The following is a 12,478-nucleotide window of genomic DNA, read 5'->3' on the forward strand; positions in this document are numbered from 1 at the left end:
AGGGCATTGGAATTGGCATTGGAACAGGATTGGAATCGTATCGACCTGGGGTCGACCCGGGTTGGCCTGGGTTGGCCTGGGTTGACCTGGGTTGACCTGGGTTGACTTGGGCTCGACTTGCTTGGATGCGATGCCATGCCATGGGAAATCTTTTCCCATTCGTTCCCATCGCTCCCGGCCACTTTCAGCTTTGCCTCTCCAGCTGTTCCGTCCTTCAGCCCAGGGAAACGTCCCCTCCAATGCTGGTGCCGGTCTTGTCGCTGGTGCCGGTCTTGTCGTTGGCGCCGGCGCTGGTGTCCGCTCCCGCCACCCGTCTCTCCTAGCGGCCGTTGACGTGGGAGAAGGAGGAAAAAAAAAACCAGTCGGGCCGGATCAGGCCGGGACGCTTTTGGTTCCATCACCAGCCGACGTAGGGTAGGCTACGTGCGGTGCAGCATCCCACGTTGCCCTGCGGCAGGGGGGCGGGTTTCTGCACACGGCCGTGGCAGAGAGAGCCCCTGTTCACTTGTTCCCGTCGTCCAGCGGGAGAACGCAATGCGCTTGGCCCTTTGGGAAATGCCGCTCTTCAACGCTCGGGTTTTCCGGGCGCCGTCCCCGAGCTGCCGCATGGGCATTGGCCATGGGGAGAGCCCCTCCCAGCGTCAAAATTCCATAGCATACTTGGGCACTAGGGTGCACTTACACGGTATTGTGTACGCAGTAGTGCGCTTGCCACAGGACTGAGCTAACTAGTCGATAAGGGGGGGGGGGGGGGGGGGGGTCTGGATCTGAACCACCAAGAGCCAAGAGGGATTGCTCATGGGCGAATCTCTCTCTCTCTCCTCGGGGTCCCGTCGATATACCTACCCATGTTTTGCCCCAAGAGTCTGGGCATCGGCCCATCGGGCCCGGAAACAGTCCCATCATCCCTACCGACGTATGCTGCGTACTGTGTAGCAGAGCAAAGTGAACACTCGTTCCACGGGACATCGAGAAAGGGGTTGCTTCGGACGTTTTGTTCCAGGCAATAAGAAGTATTATCGAGTTCATACCCTATTTCCGAGGAGAGGGAGGGGCTGTCTTTTTGCTTTTGTTTCTCTTCTCCCCGAGTCTTGTCCCTCACCGGTCCACGTTTGGCAAATGACCAGAACCAACCGCCCCGCCGCCGCGATCGCTAACTCTCTCTCTTGCATCTTGCCCTATCCCGTGGGATTCGGATGAACTCCTGGGCAGCCGTGCCGGCTGCGAAAAGCATGGCAGCGAATCACGGGGGCGATTCCATGTCGGCGCATGAACGGCAGAAACGCTTCGATACGATGCTCGAGGCACGCCATGTTTTGCTTGCCCACATGGGGCCGCACGTGGCGATGGAAAGGTACGGTAGGCTGTGGGGGGGGGGGGGGGTGGAGGGGGGATCGTTCCATTGTCTTTTTGTTGATCGACGGGATCTCCAATCTGCCCAGGTCCGGTACCTGACATAAGGAAGGGAATGGATCGGACGGTCGCACGGGACGTTCGCAACCCAAGCTCGGATCGGAAATCTTGTGCTGTGCTGTACATACTGTGTAAGTAACCACTTGGAGTGACACCGTACGGACAAGGAGTGGATCTCTCTCGAAGCGCACTGTCAGGTCTCGGTGGGGCCATGGCTTCCAGTCGACGCGTCGAATCGCGTCCCTGTCCATCCAAGACGGGACCCGATGCCCCGATGGGCGGGATCCTTACTTACGCAGTAGCGTGTACTACATACAGCAACTACCAGGTACCTATGTATTATGCATCCCATCTGGAAGCCATCTGTAAAGAGAACAATCCACCCGAGAGTGTGTCCTAAGATTACCACGGCCATACACAGTAGGCGAGACAACCACGGCCTTACTACTGTGTAGCTGTGTAGTAGCATGTACGAGGTATGTACATAAGGTCTACACTGCCCGCGTAACTCTTGCGTAGGGATTCCCTTTACGCACACCCGGACCTGCCTGCTGTGTACCGTGCACGCAGTACACCGTACCTGCCCCGTGGGTGGTGGTTGGGGGGTAGGGGGGTAGAGGTAAGGGAAGGGAGCGGGGGGGGGGGGGGGTGTTTCCTTTCCTAACGTCTGCCCGGGACCTGATGGATGGAAGCCTACGCTCCGTGTCAACTGTCAACAATCAACAGTCAACAACAGCCCAGGCACTGTCCACTCACTGTCCACTCACCATCCACCATCCACCATCCAACATCCAACATCCACTCATCCACTCATCCACTCATCCACCATCCACTGATCCACCATCCGCTGCAATACGGAGAACCTCCTGTCCACAACACAACGTCCAACATCGCTCCAAAGAGCAAGGTGTGCCTTGGGTCAGGTAGGATACCTGAGGTATTACCAAATCTTGCCTGCTGCCCCTGCACCTCACCTCACCTCCCCTCCCCTCCCCTCCCCTCCCCTCGGTCAGATCCGTTTTCGAAATCCTTCCTACGGTGTAAGCCGGGGAAGGTGAGGTAGATCCGTCCTCCCGGCTCTACCTCAGGGGCTGTAACCATGATACGTACATCGGCAGGTCAGCTTACACACCTCAGCACCGAAGCAGCGCATGCCCCCGTCCCACCGCATGCCCCGCCCGAATGGGGAATCCCGGCAAGCGGAAGCGGTCCGGGTCCGGGAGCCGATGCCCCAGGCCCAACCCGAACCACGCTCCCGGCAACGGCCGTGACGCTGCCGCCCATGCTCCTCCACCCTCCAAACGCGCCAAACCCCGCCCCTCGCCCCCCACCGTCAAGCACGCCCTGCTTGCCCGCTACTACGCCGACACGCAGACCTTGAGGCAGTATGCCCTCGCGCGCCTCCCGGCCTCGTCCCGCCTTCGCCGCAGAAAGATTGCGTCCGTCGGTCAGGCCCCTTCCGGCTCGCCCGTCCCCGACATCGAGCACAAGCTCGCCGACCTCCTCGACAACACCTGGGTGTCCCGCCGCCGTCTCCCGGGCGAGAGCAAGCAGGGCGGCCAGGACACGCCCGATGCCCCCCGTCTCCGCTGGGAGCAGTGGCTGAACTTCTCGCGCAGAGGCGACAAGTCTCGCGTCACCCTGTCGGACGGGCTCCGAGGCTGCGTGTTCTCGCAGTCCGAGGTATGTGCAACGCCTCATCTCGCGTCGACGCCTTGGCGGATCCGGGCTGGGGGCTGCGCTGACGCCAGGAACCCTCCACGCTCGCCCAGATCGTCGACTTTGTCATCTGGCTTCTGTTTCAGCACGAGACCGCCGGCTCCTGGCCACGCCATCTCCTCTGCGACGGCTTCCGTCGGCAGGTTGGTTTGGATGCCCGCCCCCATCTCGCACCCGCCGCCCCCGCCGCCCTCGCCGACGCCGTCGTCCCCGGGCTGTGCGCCGTCTTCCCCAACCAGCATGTCCGCGCCCTCAAGGCCGAGCCCTGGCCGCAGCTGCTGTTGCTGTTGGGCAAGGAGGGAGAGCGCATCATGATCGACCTCCTGGTCGACTGCGCCATCTTCCGACCCCTCAAGGCCGGCAAGGGCAATTTCTACCAGCTGTGCGGCGTTCCCATCACCGAACTCGAGCCGTTGCCTCAGGAGCTTGTCAAAGAAGCTCAACCCAGGTCCGCTGCTGCTGCTGCCGCCGCCGTCGCCACGACGACGACGACGACGACCACCACCACCACCACCACCACCACCAAGACCCCCGAGCTCCGCCCCTCCGACATCTCGTTTGTCCGCAGCCGCATGTTCTATGCCCGCGCCGCCCTGAACGCCCGAGGCCTCGTCCACTTCGGCCTACGACACATCCGTACGTCCCGACCTCGCCCCCCCCCCCCCCCTCCTCCGGGTCTTGTGTTGCCTCGCTCATGTCGCGCCTAGATGTCCTCAACCGCTTTCCGCCAAAGAGCGTCTCGGACGGGGAACAGGACCCCAGCGCCGTCCACATCATGATGTACATGTTCCCCCGCCAGTTCGGCCTCCACAACGTCTTCACCTCGTCCGTGGATCGCCAGAAGACGGCCCAAAAGTTCCAAGACTACACCCTGCGCGAGGAAGAGATCGCTGCCCGGTTTCCCCCGCCAAAGACCGGAGGCAAGCCGGCCGTCCGAGTGCCGAAACGCCTCCGGGGCAAGACCCTGCAGCTCATCCAAAAGCTTCGGGTGCTTCATTCGCGCTGCTCCTACGCCGAGATGCTGCACCATTATTGTCCGGTACGTGGGAAACCAAACCGAGCCTCCAGTGACAAAACGAAACGCCGGCTCACAAAACAGGTTCCCGGGCTGGCCCATGGCCGTACGGCGACCCAGCCGGGGGTCGATGATGCTAAGGTCATCCCGACATGTGCTCGGCCGCCCACGCAACCACCCAAGCGCAAGAAGAAACCAAGGCCGGCGGCAACGCCCTCCTTGGACCTCCGATACTCTTCCCTCACCGACCTCGCCACCCCCGCCTCGAGCGTTTCGGCCTTCTGCCAGGCTGTCGTGTCCAAGGTCGTCCCGGACGACTTCTGGGGATCGGGGGAGATCAGGCATCACAACAAGGCCTGCTTTCTCAAAAGGGTCCACCACTTTATTCATCTCCGGCGGTTCGAGACCCTCTGCCTCCACGAGGTCATGCAGGGGATGAAGGTATGCGTATCCTTCGATGTCCACGACTGACAAGGACGGCCTGGCGCCTCCCCCGTCGGCTCCAGCGCTAACGGCACCGCTGCAGATCCACGGTTTGGAGTGGCTCACCCCCCCGGCCCTGAGCGGCCAAAAGTGCTCGCAGTCGGACACGCGCAAGCGGACCGAGATCTTTTTCGAGTTTCTCTACTACCTGTTTGATTCCTTCTTGATACCCTTGATCCGCAGCAACTTTTACGTGACCGAGTCGAGCGTCGATCGCTACCGCGTCTTCTTCTTCCGCCACGATGTCTGGCGCTACGTGGCCGAGCCGGCCATGGCCCTGCTCAAGACGAACATGTTCGAGGAGGTCAAGACCGACGACGCCCTCCGCATCCTTCGGTCCCGCCGCCTTGGCTGCTCCCAGGTCCGCCTCCTCCCCAAGCAGGACAAGATGCGGCCCATCATGAACCTGCGCCGCCGCACCCTGCTCCACGGGAGCAAAAAGGTGCTAGGGCCCAGCATCAACGCGGTCTTGGGGCCCGTCAGCTCCATGTTCGGGCTGGAGAAGGTGAGGATGCCGCTCGGAGGCTGCGAGGCGAGCCAGGCTGACCCCAAGGCAACGACAGGCCCGGGACCCCAGCCGCCTGGGCTCCTCCCTGTTCTCCGTCGGAGACATCTATCAGCGCATCAAAAGCTTCAAGAGCATGGTCGGCGAGGGCCGTCCCTTTTATCTGGTCAAGGTCGACGTCCAGGCCGCCTTCGACACCATCCCCCAGGACGCCATGATCGCCCTCCTGCGCCAGATCCCGCAGCAGCCCTCCTACCGGCTGTCCAAGCACGCCGAGGTTGCCCTGCTCGAGGCGGCCTCGGCGGTCAAGCCGACCAAGCGCTGGCACACGCTGGCCCGCGCCGACGGCGACTCCCGCGCCTTTGCCGAGCAGCTCGAGGACTCGGTCGCCCAGCGCAAAAGGAACACGGTCTTTGTGCCGAGCGTGGCCCAGCGCTACCACGCCGCCCGGGACCTGCTGGCCTTGGCCGAGTCGCACATCACCCAGAACCTCGTCCGCATCGGCAAAAAGTACTACCGCCAACGAGCGGGCATTCCCCAGGGGTCCGTTCTCTCGTCCGCCCTGTGCAGCTACCTGTACGCCGACCTCGAGCGCACGCGGCTGGGTTTCCTGCAGGACGACGACGGCGGCGACGGTCGCCACCGCTCCTTGCTGATGCGCCTGATTGACGACTTCGTGCTCATCACCACCGACCCCGCCCGGGCCCGCCGCTTCGCCGAGGTGATGCTGTCCGGGGTGCCAGAGTACGGCGTCGCCGTGGCGCCGGCCAAAAGCCTGGCCAGCTTCCCGCTCGTGGTGGGCGGCACGGCATTGCCCATGCCCGACGACCCGCGGAGGTTTCCCTACTGCGGCCTGTGGATCGACTGCAAGACGCTGGCCATCACGAAGCAGCGCGAGGCGTTGCCGGGCCGGGGGTCGGAGCCGGAGCCGGCGCAGGGCTCCACCGCCGCGTCGACCGTCCTGAACTCGCTGACGGTAGAGTACTCGCGCGCTCCGGGCTGGAATTTCCGGCGCAAGGTCATCAGTAAGCCGAGCCCCCGGGAGGGTAGTGACAAGGTGAAACCGCGTACGTCTAACACGTCCAGATGCCTTCAAGATCCAGTCCCACCTCCTCTTCTACGACACGGCGCACAACCCGCGCCGCATCGTTCTCTCCAACCTGTTTGCTGCCTTTACCGAGACGGCGGTCAAGATGTGGGCGTATGCGAGGTGCCTGCGATCGGCGGGAGGAGACGGTCCGGATGCGAGGATCCTCGTGGGTATGTTTTCAGGATGGCGTCAACAAGAGAATGGAAAGAAGAAATGCGGCTGACCGTGACTTTTGTCGCCCACTCGTAGATACCATCAAGACGCTCATCGACGTGGCCTACGTCCTGCTGACGAGCCGGTCCAGGAGGGAGCGGTACCCAGGGTACGTGTGCCGCGTGCGCAAAAGCGAGGTGGCCTGGCTCGCCGCGTCGGCGTTCCGACAGGTGCTTGCGAAGAAGCAGACGGGGTACGGGCGCGTCATGGCGTGGCTCGACGAGGAGACGAGGTCGGTGGAGGCCATGGCCAGGAAGAAGGGGGTGGATATGGACGTGCTGGTAGCGGTTGCTAGGGGGGGACCGGTAGGAGCCCAGGGGGAAAAGCCCGGGCTGGTGTGAGCCGGCGTTGTCCATGTAACACGCTCCCACACATAGACATAGACACTCATACATTACACACACGCTCACACGCACACACATCGACCCACACACATGCAAACATTCAACACACATAGATGTCACGCGTTGTTGTTGGTTTGTCTAGTTACTAGTCCCCCCCGTTTATCCCATCTAATCGCCCATTCCATCGAATGATGTTGGCCCGCGCCTTGTCGTCTTGCAACAAATCACGAAAAAGAAAGGACAGGAAAAAAGAAAAGGAAAAAAAAAAAAAAGGGCAATGCTAAATCGGAACTCCTTCCCAGAACCGCTTTGCCAACCACCCAAGCAGCGCCGCGACGCCGCCGTCGCCGTCGGGGACGGACGGCGACGGCGACGGCGACGACGGCGGCCTCCACCCCCTCCCCCACCGCCACCACGACCCCGGGTCCTCGCGCCACGCGGGCACGAGCAGCTGCAGCACCGACAGCGGGATGGGCTCAAAGAGCCACATGCCCACGCGCGACATGTCGTCGATGAGCAGCGGGGCCGTGAGGTACAGCCAGGCGAGGACGAAGAGGGCGTTGGCGGCTCGGGCGGTCGCGGTCGCTTTTGGTTTTGGGTTTGATTTTGGGTTTGGGTTTGGGTTTGCTGTTGAGGAGGAGGAGGAGGAAGAAGGAGAAGAAGACGAAAAAAACAAGAGAGAAAGGCGCGCGAGGAGGCGAGCGAGGAGGGTTTGCACCAGGATGCCGACGGGCTGCAACAGGAAGAACAAGACGGGGTCGGCCCACCGCCGGTGGAGGACGAAGCCCATGCGGTACGGCAGGCCGCCGTGGCCGCCCGCGGCGTGGAGGAGGCCGCTGAGGAAAAAGGCCGTGAAGCCTTCGAGGATCCTGGTGGTTGCGGTGGAGGAAAAGGAAAACGACGACGACGACGACGACGACGACGACGACGACGACGACGACGACAGCCGCTCCGCCAGCCACGACCCCGGGGCGACCCACCCGGCGCGGAACGTCTGGTGCCACCAGCCGCCCCAGAAGCCGGCCAGGCCGCGGTCCAGCACGCCGGCGGCGAACCCGCCAAACGTGTCCGGGTGCATCCACAGGTCGCCGTGGGCGCCGAGCCAGCGCCGCGCGCGCGGGCCCAGCAGCGCCGGCAGCAGCAGCACGTAGGCGACCTGGTAGAGGGCGGCGTAGTAGTGCAGCCCGGCAAAGATGGCGGCGAAGGCGGCCAGGTAGCGCAGCGCGGGGAGCAGCGGCCGCGCGCGCGACGCGGGCAGCAGGGCCGCGCACAGGGGCGGCACGGGCGGCGGGCGCAGGGCGTGCAGGGGGTACTCGGGCCCGAGGTCAAAGTAGGGGTCCCTGCGGATGACGGTGACGAGCACGTCGATGACGAGGTAGCTGAGGGCGATCCGGGCGAGGCGGGAGCGGGCGAAGGCGGCGTAGGTGGTGCTGCGGGAGGCGCCGGAGCGGGCGGTCAGAGGGAGGCGGTCGAAGCGGACGGGGAGGGAGGCGGCGGGAGAGGACGACGGCGACGGCGACGACGCGAGGGGCGGGGCCGGGGGAGGGGGAGGGGGAGGGGGGTGCGGGATGGAGGCGATGGCATAGTTCCAGCCGGCGCCGCGGAACGAGACGAGCAGGTCGGCGGACCAGCCGAGGCGGGCGAGGAAAGGCGCGTCGGCCGGGTACGGCTGCCAGACGTATTCGTAGCCCTGGGCGAGCGCGGCGGCGACGCTCTCGTCCGGGGCGGCGACGCCGCCGTTCTGCTTCTCGGCCCCGTTGGGCCGTCGGGCCTCCCGGCCGTCTTCGGGACCGCCGTTCGCCGGGCCGTGGCTCCTCGCCCTCGGCCGGCACACGATCCTGGCGGCGTCCCACTGCGGCCTCGTAAACACCAGCAGCCTCATGGTCCAGATGGTCCCCCAGACCGCCACCAGGCCCGTCGCGTACGCGATGGCCTCGTTGGAGGAGGTGGCGGCCTGGAGGAGGCGGGCATGCAGGTGGAGAATGGCGGCGGCCACGAGCCAGCGCAGGCGGTAGAGCCAGGGGCGGCGGGTGTGAGGGAGGCTGAGGTACAGCATGGGCAGAAAGAGGCTGCCGACAAAGGACCACGGGAAGACAAACAGCCGGACGTGGCCGCGCGCGGCAGCCTCGAAAAAGACCTGGCGGTATTGCGTCTTGTAGTATTGATGGAAGTTGACGTTTGGCGGCGCGCCGACCAAGGCGTCCAGCCCCGGATCGGGGCCGGGGTGATGCGTCTCCATCATCAGACGCAGCGCCGGAGCAATAAGAGGGCGCTTGGCGATGCTGCGCTGCCGGAACGGACGCGGCGATATCTTAATATGCGGCGGCGCGTCGACCCCTTGCCCCCCCCCCACCCCAAAGGGAACAAAAACAATTCAGGGGGAAGAAGAGGAAGAAGACGCAAAAGTATATTATTACTGTGTAGAGGTAGTAGTAGAGGAAGAAGAAGAAGAAAAAGAAGAAGTGGGGGATGCGAAACAAAGTAGTTGAGTCAAAACAGACCACCCACGCCCTTTTCAAGGATCAGCGAGCGGCCCACAAGCCGTCATGAGAGGGTGAAGAGACGGAGGTTGCCGGACGAATGCCATGTCATGCTTGGCTCTCACCATGACCGCGCCACGTCTGTCCGACCCCAACAGTAGGCAGCTGTTTCCGAATGTCTCACCGATCGGGGGGTGAGATGGGAATACGTATACTGCTGCGTACGTACACGGCAGCATGCTGCTGATCATTGTCGGAACCTACCGCACCCATCATCATGACAAATCACCCTTGCGCCGGAATCTCACCTCCCATGCATGCCCTCCCGATCCCCGATCCCCACGAGCCACGCTCACCACCGGGCCAACCCCCCCCCCCCCCCCCCCCCGGGGGTTCCACATCCCCGATCCGCCGATCCCCATCTCTCGGTGCTCTCGGACCTTCGGGCCCTCTCAGTCCCCGCCCTTCCGCCGTCTCCACTCCGTCACCACCTCATCCCCCACCCTCACGGTCGGCAGCTGCCCGCCGTGCCCGCCCTGCGCCTCGTCGTCCGGCCTTCGGCCGTAGCCCATGTGCACGCCGAAAAACACCTTGCCGTCGAACCTCCTCGTCTTGGAAAGCGTCACAAACGGCTCGTCGCTCTTCTCGCCCGTCTCCTGGTTGATGCACACCATGTGGCACCGCCTGCACGCGCCCAGGCATTCGAACTCGTGACGCCGCGGCCCGATCCGGACCGAGGACCACCAGTCCTCGGCGTAGGGCGCGACGGCGTGCGCGTCTGCGTGCGCGTGCGCGTCCGCGTCGCGGTCCGAGCCCTGGGCGGTCGGGGCGGCGGCGGGCGCGAGCACCATGTTGGCGCGAAAGACGGCGGGCAAGACGGCGGGTCGCCCGGGCCGGTTCCGCTGCATGTCCTCGTTGAGAGCCGCGACGCTGGGCAGCGTGATGGCGAGGATGGGGCTCTCGTTGGAGAGGAGGATGCGCCGGGCCGCCGGCCTCTCCGAGTCCGAGTCGGGGGGAGAGGGCGGGAACGAGCCGGGAGGGCGCGGGTCCGGGTCGGCGGCCGGCTCCGTCGGCGCCGCCGCCGGCGCCAGCTGGTGCTTCTGGAGGTGCGCCTTGGCGTGGCGCATGCTGGGGCCCCGGCCGCCGGGAGGGAAGCGGGCCAGAGAGCAGGGCACGCCGAGGATGTCGGAGAAGAAGCGGTTGATCTCGGGGGATGCGTAGGTGCGCGCCTGCACGTCCTCGCCGCAGACCCGCGAAGGCCGGCTGCGGCCGGCCGCGGGCAGGAACAGGGCCGGGTTCTGGGAGAGCGGTATGCCGAGCTCGCGCGGGAGGTGCGCCGGCATCCGTCCCGAGTAGGCGACCCGCAGCTCGCCTCGCTCCAGGTCGAGCGACGGGCGAAGCAGAGCCATGGCGGGATAGCGCTTCTGGCTCAGCGCCTGGCCCGTTCCCCGGTGCACCAGGCACCATTCCCGGTCCCAGGCGAGCCCTTCCGGCCTGACCTCCCAGTCGACGCCGGCGGGGATCGCAAAGCCGCCGCAGCTCTTGATCGGGTAGACGAACAAGCCGTGGATGCGGAGGGTGGGCGGGCCCTGGGGAGCCGTCGGCGCCGCGGCGGGCGGCGGCAGCGACGTCTCCCGGTAGAACTCGGCGACAAAGGCCACAAAGCTGTCCACGTCCGAGAGCGTGCTCATGGCGCCGAGGCTCGCCCGGACGACCCCGGTGGGCTTGCCGCCGACCATGTCCCTGTCGGACCCGCACCGGAACCCGGCGCTGAAGTTTTGCTTCATCTCCCACGGCCCGAGGCCGAGCGCCGCCGCGATGCCGCCGGGGTTGCAGACCCCGCCGGTGCGGATGTGGAAGCGCTTCAGGGCCGCCAGCTTCTCGACCTCGGCCAGGCTTACCCACTCCCGCCGGCTGTTTCGGATGTTGAAGGCGATCACGGGGCCGCTGCCGAGGCCGTCCCGCGCCGCGTCCGGGTCTGGCGAGTAGAGCTCGCAGACGGGCTCGCCGTTGGCGTGCCGGAGGGCGGCAAGCCCTCGGTGCAGCCGCCTGCCCAGGAAGGCCGTGTGGGCCGCGACGGCCCGCATCGAGCCGAACAAGCGCGCATGGACGTCCATGGCGGCGTCGAGGGCGATGATGCTGTGCACCGGCAGCGTGCCGTCTTCGAGGCGCTCGTGGAGGAACCGCGTCTTGGGCGCGTGCCACTGCTCCTTGACGCACACCACCATGTCCACCGTGCCGCCGCCAAAATACCGCCGCGCATCAAAGACGGCCTCGGCCTGCCGCCGCACCGCCAGGGCGCCCAGGTCGGGCAGGCCAAAGATCTTGTAGAAGCTCAGCACGGTAAAGTCGGGCGCCGTCTCGGCGTCGCCGAGGTCCAGGGGCGCCGAGCACGCCAGGGACGCCGCGTCCAGCAGGGTATACGCCTTCCTCGTCCCGCGGCCGTCGCGGCGGACTCGGTCGGCCCAGCCGAGCGGGAACCGGCGGCCGTTCATGTTGGACTGGGCGGGGTACGCAAACAAAAGGGGCCGGCCCTCGGCCTCGGGCCCCAGCGGGCACCGGCCTTGGGTCCACGCCTCCACCAGGTCGTCGTCGACGCAGAGGCTGTTGCGGGCCTCCTCCCGGACCCCGACGAGGCTGGTGTGGCTGGCCTGGTGGTAGGCATAGTCGAATCCGTCCGGGGCGGCCCGCAAGGCATCGGCCACCAGCTTGATGGCGGCGGTCGCGTTGGCGACGAACACCAGGTCGAAGTCGGCCGGGTCGGCATTCAGGAAGCGGAGCGCGCGAAGGCGTGTGTCCTCGATGCGCGAGGTCGAGAGCTGGGACGCGGCCGACGCCGAGTGCGGGTTCCCCAACAGGTTGGACGTCAGCTCCTTGGCGAACTGGTCGACCAGCGACTTGGCGTACAGCGTCGTTCCGGCATGGTCGAGGTAGACGGAGCCTGCAGAGACGTTTTGCATGAGCACAAGGCGGGCATGTCACAAAGGAGGGGCGGAAGAGTGCTGGGCCGCATGGCGTATGGCGTAGGGCGTACCATGGAGCATCGGGTACTCGTCGTGGCGGAACTGCTCGACACGGGCATTGTAGCCCCTGGGATCGGCCTCGTCCTCAGCTCGCGACATGGCGGTGTCGTGCACGGTGGTAGGGTGGTCGCTCGTCGTTCTCGATCTCTCGTGGCTCCCGTCTCGTTCCTGAATTACATGACCGATGCGACGG

General features: G+C 65.3%; 3 protein-coding genes across 3 annotated transcripts; 1 reads left to right on the forward strand and 2 right to left on the reverse strand.

Annotated features, from left to right (window-relative positions):
• Positions 1-2,595: 2,595 nt before the first annotated feature.
• VTJ83DRAFT_581 (uncharacterized protein) lies at positions 2,596-6,779 on the forward strand (the record flags this gene model as incomplete). The annotated part of the gene is made up of 8 exons (XM_071012451.1): positions 2,596-3,096; positions 3,186-3,768; positions 3,840-4,171; positions 4,232-4,588; positions 4,674-5,135; positions 5,194-6,160; positions 6,222-6,395; positions 6,475-6,779. 8 exons carry the CDS (start codon positions 2,596-2,598, stop codon positions 6,777-6,779), a joined length of 3,681 nt encoding a protein of 1,226 aa, XP_070869934.1.
• Positions 6,780-7,062: 283 nt separating this feature from the next.
• Positions 7,063-9,021, reverse strand: VTJ83DRAFT_582 (uncharacterized protein; the record flags this gene model as incomplete). The annotated part of the gene is made up of 1 exon (XM_071012462.1): positions 7,063-9,021. One exon carries the CDS (start codon positions 9,019-9,021, stop codon positions 7,063-7,065), a length of 1,959 nt encoding a protein of 652 aa, XP_070869935.1.
• Positions 9,022-9,714: 693 nt separating this feature from the next.
• Positions 9,715-12,384, reverse strand: VTJ83DRAFT_583 (uncharacterized protein; the record flags this gene model as incomplete). The annotated part of the gene is made up of 2 exons (XM_071012473.1): positions 9,715-12,203; positions 12,297-12,384. 2 exons carry the CDS (start codon positions 12,382-12,384, stop codon positions 9,715-9,717), a joined length of 2,577 nt encoding a protein of 858 aa, XP_070869936.1.
• Positions 12,385-12,478: the final 94 nt, after the last annotated feature.

This window comes from Remersonia thermophila, chromosome 1 (genome assembly GCF_042764415.1).
Source record: "Remersonia thermophila strain ATCC 22073 chromosome 1, whole genome shotgun sequence".
Lineage (NCBI taxonomy): Eukaryota > Fungi > Ascomycota > Sordariomycetes > Sordariales > Chaetomiaceae > Remersonia > Remersonia thermophila.